Here is an 8,598-nt window from a genome sequence, read left to right on the forward strand (position 1 = left end):
GGCGTTGGCCCACTGGCCAGTGTGGGAAAAGGGACCCCATCCTCCTTCCATGTTCTGTTCAGCTAGGTCTTGGGCCTTTGCTGACCGGCACCGACAGGTTCATGGATTACGGTTCTGAAAACATTACTCCTCCACTGATTTGGTAGTGAAAACCTGAGCCACCTTCTAGATTCTGCATGTAGTCGCTGTTCGATGCCAACTTCTAACAACTCAAGCAAAACCTAGCCTGGCCCTACAATTTCTTCATGGTCGGTGGCATGCTTGAGTCCAGCCAAGCAATATTCAGTCCTAATACACAGGGTTTGCATCGGCTAACATCCCAACGTCAACCCCTTGGCCTTTCTTCCTAGTCTACATTAATCTGCAAACTACTGAAGCCCGCCCACCATGGAGGACGGCGGGTGTGTGAAAGGCTGGTGGCACAGCTTCCAACATGGGAGCAACCGCCCCCAAGCCCTTCCTGGATGATGCCGAGACAGAGGGGTAGGGGGGTTTCCACATCCCTGCGTTTATTACAGAAAACAAAATCACCGGTCCCCAGCAAGGTCATTGTCTGAGAGCCCCGCGGATGCTTTAGCGGCTGAGAGGCCGCCCGGCCAGCTCTCCTGGATGTGTGCCGTGTTTGCTTCTGGTTTAAATTCTCAAATGTTTTCAAGGATCGTGAACATTTTCATCTCCCTTACCCTTTCCACATCCTCTCGCATGTATCCGTAACTCCAAAGTGAGAAATTACTAGATTAATGTAGTAACTGTTCTCGCTAATAAGATTTATTTATCATATCACCCCATAAAACCCGATGAACCACACGGGAACTTACTGAACCCCTGAAGCAACTGGCATTGCTCTGCGTCACTCGTCTATCCACGTCTCGTGTTGTGGTAGCTGGTGTGTTGCCGGAAGAGGAGCCTCTCAGGGTACAAGGCGTTCAAAATACAACTGGGGAAGAGTTGTCTCCTTAAAATAGAGCCAGTATTAATTATGTGGATGGTGTCCAGTGTTCAGAGGCTCTGTTTGCTGATGTGGCATGACTCAAAGTGAGAAGAACTCACTGCAAGCATGCAGGAATAATCAGAATGTAGAAGGTACAGAGTATGAATCTAGGAAAACCAAAAATTGCCCAAAAATGAGATGGAACACTTGAAAATAGGCTTTCTAGGTGTTAGGGAGGTGAAATGGACTGGTACTGTCCATTTCTAATTGGACAATTGTATGGTCTACTCTACTGGGAATAGCAACTTGAAGAGGAATGGCATCACATTCGTTGTCAAAAAGAACATTTCAAGATCGACTCTGAAGGGCAGTGCTGTGAGTGATAGCAACATAGCCCTATGCCGAGGAGGAAGAGGAGTTCCCATGACTCCTGTGAAAACTGTGCAAGGCCAACAAGCCATTCACTGTAAATACCTTTATAAATGAAGACGATTCATGTGAACTTCAGCCAGGGGAATACACAGGAATCAGGAGATTGCATCTATGGAAAGAGACAATGGAGTTGCTCAATATCATTGTTCAGGACAGGGACAGGGCCAACTGCAAAAGAGACCATCAGTTGCTCCTATGCAAGTTCAGATTACAACTTAAGAAAAAGAAAATTAAAGCTAGTTCATGAAACCCAAAATGCAACCTTGAGTAGATCCCACCTAAATTTAGAGACCATTTCCAGGGCAGAATTGATCACTGGAAACAAATGACCAAAGACCAGACAGATTGTGGCATGACATCAAGGATGTCATATAGGAAAAAAGCCAAAGGTCGTTACAAAGACAGGAGAGAAAGCAGAGACCAGAACGGATGTCAGAAGAGACTCTGAAACTTGCTCTGGAACCTAGGGTCACTAATGCGAATGGAAGACCGTGTGACATAAAAGGGCGGAACAGATGACTTCAAAGGGCCTCACGCAGGAGCTGATAGAATATTACACTTGCAATGGAACCTAGAGTTAGGAAGTCAAAAGGGATGAACACACTCAGCTTTAGTCAGGTAGAAGGCAGTGTGAGATATGATAAAATAATAATTTATAAATTGTCAAGGGTTCATGAGGGAGGGGGAAGTGGGGAGGGAGAGGGTGGGAAAGGAAAATGAGGAGCTGATTCCAGGAACCCAATCAGAAAGCGAGAGTTTTGAGAATGATGAGGGCAACGAATGCATAAGTGTTCTTTACACAGTTGATGTGTGTGTGGATTGTGATAAGAGTTGTATGAGCCCCAATAAAATGATTTAAAAAATTGAATAATTACATGAATAACAACGAGTGTAAGCAAGGAAGAAGAAGATGTTCTAGAATTGATTGCTGTGATGATCGTACAACTCGTTGTGATTCGATGGAGTGATTAGATGGTGTGACATGTAAAGTGTCAATAAAACTGTTAAAAAAAAAAAAAAAACCCAAGAAAGCCAGGGAGGAAGTGTCCGTGTTGTTGTTGTTGTTGTTGGCTGCCATTGAGCTGGTTCTGACTCACAGTGACCTGATGTGCAGCTGGTCCTACGCCAGCCTCACAACTGTTCTTCGGTTTGAGTCCCTTGTTGCAGCCACTGTGCCGACACGTGCTTTGTGAGGGCTTTCCTCTTTTTCACCCTCCCTCTGCTTTACAAGCACGACGACCTTCTCCAGGGATTAGTCTCACCTGATATCATGTCCAAAGTATGGAGTCTTGCCATCGTTGCCTCCAAGGAAAATTCTGGCCATACTTGTTCTCAGACAGATTTGTTTATTCTTTTATGAATTATTGATTGAAGTCTAGGATTGCATTGATGTCATGAAACGACATGTTTATGAATGGCTTAAAGAAAAACTGATTTGATCTGTAAACCTTTATCCAATTCACAATAAAAAGCTTAAATTTTTTTTAAATCAAATAGAAGGAAATGAAGAAAACAAAATCCAGTCTCAAATTATAATAATCCTGGAAGATTCTATGGACAAAATATTGACTAGTACAGGAAGCATCAAAAGAAGATGGAGGGGGTAGACAGTCACTGCACAAAAAGAATTGGGTGATGTTCAGTCATGTCCAGAGGCAGCAGCTGATCAAGAACTGACTGTCTGGAAGGAGAAGTCCAAGCTGCCCTGAAGGCACTGGTGACAAACAAAGCCCCAGCACCTGATGGGATGCAAACTGAAATGTTTCAACAAGTGGAGGCAGGATGGAGGTGCTCACCCAGTGACCTGGCCAATCAACTGAAGAGATCTGTTTTCGTGCCTGTGTCAAAGAAACGTGACTCAGAAAGATGTGGAAATTATTGAACAGTGTCATTAATATTACATGCAAGTAAAATGTGCTGCAGAGAATTCAGCAATGGTTGCAGCAGTGCCTTGAGGGTGAGCTGCCCAAAAACTTCAGGCCAGATTCAGAAGAGGATGTGGCATGAAGAATGTATTGCTGATGTCAGATGGATTGGGACTGAAAGCAGAGAATGTCAACAAGGTGTTTGCCAGTGTTTATTGATGACACAAAGGCATTCGACTATGTGGAGCATAACAAATTATGAATAGCACTGCTAAAAGAATGGGAATTCCAGAACACTGAATTGTGCTTCTGTGGAACCTGTACATTGTTCAAACAGAACAAGAGGATGCTGCAGAGTTTAAATTCTAAAACAGCATTGCCAGGATGGTGTCTTTTCACCATACCATACTCAATCTGTGTTCTGAGAAAATAATCAGAGCAACTGGGCCACATGAAGAAAAACAATGCATCAGGACTAGAGGAAGTCTCGGGAACAAACTAAGATATGCACTGCTTGCTGAAAAGGAAGAGGGCTTGAAGCACTTACTGACGAAGAGACAGCCGAAAACCTTCAGAAGGGATTGATTTCACCTCCACTGAAGCAAACCCAAACCCTCACCACTAGGTCAATAAGCAATATCGTGATAAAGGCAGAAGAAGTATATTGAAGTTGTCAAGGATTTCGTTTTACTTGGACCACAGTCAACACGCACAGAAGCAGCAATGTAAAAAGACCATCAGGCCCAGCTGCTGCTAAAGATCTCTTAAGAGAGCAGAGCTGTCACTTTGAGAACTCAGATGTGCCCGACTCAGACCAGGTGTTTCCTGTTACCTCGTATGCGTGCACAAGCTGGCCAATGAGTAAAGAAGACTGGAGACAACTGAAGCGTTTGCATTATGGTTTGGGTGATGAATATTGACTATGGACTACGAGAAGCATGAACACATCTGTGTTGGAGGAAGTACAGCCAGAAGGCCCCTGGGAAGTGAGACTGTGTCTTGTGTGCTTTGGACATGCCATCAGGAGGGACCAGTCATTCAAGAAAGACATCATACCTCCTAAAGCAGAAGGTCAGAAGGAAAATGGGAAAGCCCGCAACAAGATGGACTGACGCAGTGGCTGAACAACGGGCTCAAACAGGGCAAGACTGTGAGAATGGCACAGCACCAGGCAATGTGTTGGTCCATTGTACATCAGGGCACTGTGAGTTGGAACAGACTTGAGGCACTGTGTTAGGCTGGGTTGACTAAAGAAACAAATCCTGTGACATTCATATATGTGCAAGAAAGAGCTTTATAGCAACAAGTAATTAGATATCAAAAAAACAATCCCAGCCCATTCCAATTCAATTGCATAAGTCTGATACCATAACTCCCTCTTCAGACTCATGCAGCCACATGCGACGATGCAGAATGTAGGAAGGTCACAGGCAGTCATATGGATCCAATGGCAGTGGTAACATTGCAAGGCTGTGGCAGCAACCAGGATCAGCCAGCAGGAAGGTGAAGGCAGAAGGAGAAGTGTGTATGTGTGTGTGTGTGTGTGTGTGTGTGTGTGTGTGTCCAAGGGGGAGGTGGGAGAGGGGAGAAGGGGAGGTTCCCAGGGCCCTCCTTATGAGAATGCTGTGCCCACAAGGGAGGCACCATTAGGTTGTGACTTGATTGACAGGTAAACCCCACCCCTATACTTTTATATATCTTCAAGTTGACATGAAATTATGTAACTAGAGCAGGCACCTAACAAGAACAGCATGCTTTACTCAAATTTAGTATCTTGACTCCAAGTAATATAAATATGTGAGAATGAAATGAAATAAACGTAAATGATCTCTAAAGGTCACAATCAATTTTTTAAAATCAGAGCATTCAGTGAACCAAGCACTGGGCTGCTAACCTCCGTAAAGGCTGATGGCTGGGGTACACCCACTGGTGCCACAGAAGAAACCTCTGAGGAGCTGCTTCCAGGGGACCCCAGACTTCGGAAACCCCAGGAGCACAGTTCTGTTCTGAAGCACTTGTGTTCGCTGTGACTGAGCCCAAGCCAACTCAGTTCAACGGATTGATTGAAGCCCCACGGACTGTGGTGTCAGTGCCACTTGAGCCTGACCCCAAGCTCCACCATCTTCCTGCCCATTCCAAAGAGAAGTGGTTCCACGGGATGTGGGGCAGACGCTTGCATGACCATCTCGGATAAATTCCTGAGTTACCATGGTCCTCCATGGTCTCAATTGTAAAGACAAGATATTAGCCACTCCCAGAACTCATGTCAGGATGAAATAAGTAGCATTTCTAAAAATGAAACAAGAGGGTGGAGAAAAGTTGGAGGGTGGGGGCAGTAAAAGGGAGACCATATAAAGGAGTCCAGGAAGAAAAATAATGTTTGGAATCTGACTGTGGTAGCAATTGTACAACTTTGCTTGGCATGACTGAACTATGGAATGATATGATATATGCATTAACTCCAAATTAATAATAAGATTTTTTTTTAAATAAATTAGAATGACACAAACTTTTTGTGCCTGGCACTTACTTGGCAAACAATTAACTAGTAGTTTTAGTCATTCTTTTCCTCTTTGTTGATGCATTTACCATAACATTTTAAAATTCTGGTATCTGTGACCACTGAAGACAAAATGGGGGCATAAGCAAATGTGGTGAAGAAAGCTGATGGTGCCCGGCTAGCAAAAGATACAGCATCTGGGGTCTTAAAGGTTTGAAGGTAAACAAGTGGCCATCTAGCAGACAAGCAACAAAGCCCACATGGAAGAAGCACACCAGCCTGTGTGATCACGAGGTATCGATGGGATCTGGTATCAGGTATCAGAAGACCCAAACAAACAATCATATCAATGTACATTATGGGGGTCAGAGATCCAAAGCCCATCTGTAGGCACTTGGACATCCCCTCCAGAAGGGTCCCAAGGAAGGGACGAGTCAGCCAGGGTGCAGTATAGCACCTAGGAAACACACAACATCCCTCTGGTTCTTTAATGCTACTCCACCACCCACCCCCACTATCGTGACCCCAGTGCTACCTTACAAACCCAGCTAGACCAGAGGCGGTACACTGGTACAGATAAGAGCTCTTGACACATGGCCATCCAGGACAGATAAACCCCTCAGGAACAATAATGAGAGTAGTGATAACATGGGGGCAGGGGGAAGGTGGGAGGAAAGGGGGAGAAAGGGGAAACAGATCGCAGTGATGTATAATGTCCCCCCACCCCAGGAGGGCGAACAACAGAAACGTGGATAAAAGGAGTCAGCAGTCAGTGTAAGATATGAAAATAATAATAATTTATAATTTATCAAGGCAAGGTGGGGCATGGGGCTGATACCAAGGGCTCAAATAGAGAGCAAATGTTTAGAAAATGGTGATGGCAACATATGTACAAATATGATTGATACGATTGATATATGGAATGTTGTAAGAGCTGTAAGAGCCCCCAATAAAATGATTTAAAGAAAAGGAAAGGAAAAGGGATTATTTTTAAAGAGTTAAGCATAAAATTACCATATATTCTACTAATAGGTATCTGACCTAGAGAATTGAAAACATCCACACCACCAGGTGTACAGGAGTGTTTATGGCAACATTATTCATAATAACCCCAAAGTGAAAACTACCGAAATGGCTATCATTTGATGAGTGTGGATAAACAAATGTATCCACACAATGGAATATTAGTTCCTCATAGGAAAGGATCCTTGCTGATGCATGCTGTCACGTGGGGAAGCCTAGCCAACATGATGCTGCATGGACTATGTTAGGCACGGAAGGTCACATATCCAGAATAAGCAAAACGAAAGCCACAACAAATAGGTCCGTGGTTACCAGGAGCTGGACAGGGAGGGGATTTAGGAGTGATGGCGGAGGGTGTGAGCTTTCTTTCTGAAGTGAGGAAGAGGTTTTAAGAGTAGATTGTGGTGATGGTCCCAAGGTTCTGTGAACAAAACAGGAAAAAACAACCACACACTGAAATAATCCTTTTAAAGGGGGGAGTTTAATGGCAGTGAAGGACACCTCAGGTTTAAAAAGAATATGTAATTAATTCTAAATACCGCCAACAGTCAATGGATGGAAATACTCCAGTGGAGTACTTTGCTATTTTATCATCCTTGTTTAGGAAAAGTGTTTCTTTTATGTATGATGTTGTTGTTGATATTCCAGCAGGAGCTGAAAATGAAATCTAGCAGGGGCCTACCAAAGACTGTACCCAGACAAGTGACGTGGGCAGAGGGTGAGGATTCAGAACCCAGCGTGGCAAGAGGAGACAACAGCGATGCTGAGAGTGGTGACGGGAGAGCTGGCGTCGTCGCTGTGACTGGGTTCCCCCCGGTGCTGAAGGGTTAACTGACCTTCAGGAACCTTCTCTGGGGCATCAGAGGCCCCACTCTGCACTGTTATCACAGCGAGGAGGGCTGCGCCATGGGAATGAGGCAGCACTCAACGGTGCGTGTGTTTCAACAACGCCTTTGACCAGATGACGCAGCAAAACTATTTTTGTGTTTGTTAGCCTGATAACTGAAAACAAATTATGTGCAGTAATACCGGGAGCTGGAGGTTTTCTTAAATTAGGCATTTGTGGGCTTTCCCCCTCCCTCCCCCTGGCTATGAAGACTTTTTTATTTTGGTCTGTTAACATACTTTGTGCTTTGTGGGTTTTGTCTGTAATTCCTTGGTGCTTGTTAGTTGAATGGCTATCTGAACAAATTAAAGGCCTTTCACCCGATGAAACTACAATCTGCCTCCGGAATATATAACCTAAGTTATTAAGGGAGCTCAATAGGTTTGGGTTAAAGAAATTAAGGCATGTTGTTGAAATCGTCCTTAGGAGTCAGTTGAATTTCTCTCTCTCTCTCTCTCTCTCTCTCTCTCTCTCTCTCTCACACACACACACACACACACACACTTAAGATCATGTTGACACTATTCCTCAACGATGAGTATCTACCCTGTAGTTGAACCAAAACCCTCACTGCCATTGACTCCATTCTGACTCAGAGAACCCTGTAGGGTAGAGGGCAACAACCCCTGTCTGTTCTAAAGCCATGGTTCTTTATGGGAGTAGACAGCCTCCTCTTTCTCCCACGGAGTGGCTGCGGGCTTCAAACTTCTGACCTAGCGTGTATCCCTTTCTTAATTTATTCAACAAAATCCTTATATATGCTCACCCCTTTGGTACAACCCAGGATTCAAAAATGAGGAACACAGGCATAGTCCCCACTGCCCTTGTGGTGCTGACAGGAGAGTTTTAATTAGATGCACACACACACACACACACACAAAACACGGGAAAAAGCTCCACTGCCAAAAATAGACTTTGGGGCCAGGGCGTGGCACCCCATCAGACTCTACCGGAAAACACT

General features: G+C 44.5%; 1 protein-coding gene across 1 annotated transcript in view; it reads left to right on the top strand.

Annotated features, from left to right (window-relative positions):
* CFAP97D2 (CFAP97 domain containing 2) overlaps positions 1–7,582 on the top strand; it is a 67,344-nt gene extending 59,762 nt beyond the window's left edge. Inside the window, exon 5 of the mRNA XM_045283817.1 lies at positions 7,400–7,582. Coding sequence (XP_045139752.1) covers positions 7,400–7,582 — 183 coding nt within the window. The remainder of the gene's footprint in view (positions 1–7,399) is intronic.
* The last annotated feature ends 1,016 nt before the right edge of the window (positions 7,583–8,598 follow it).

This window comes from Echinops telfairi, unplaced genomic scaffold (genome assembly GCF_000313985.2).
Source record: "Echinops telfairi isolate 266 unplaced genomic scaffold, ASM31398v2 ScPeMD7_7467;HRSCAF=8505_1, whole genome shotgun sequence".
In the NCBI taxonomy this organism is placed as follows: domain Eukaryota; kingdom Metazoa; phylum Chordata; class Mammalia; order Afrosoricida; family Tenrecidae; genus Echinops; species Echinops telfairi.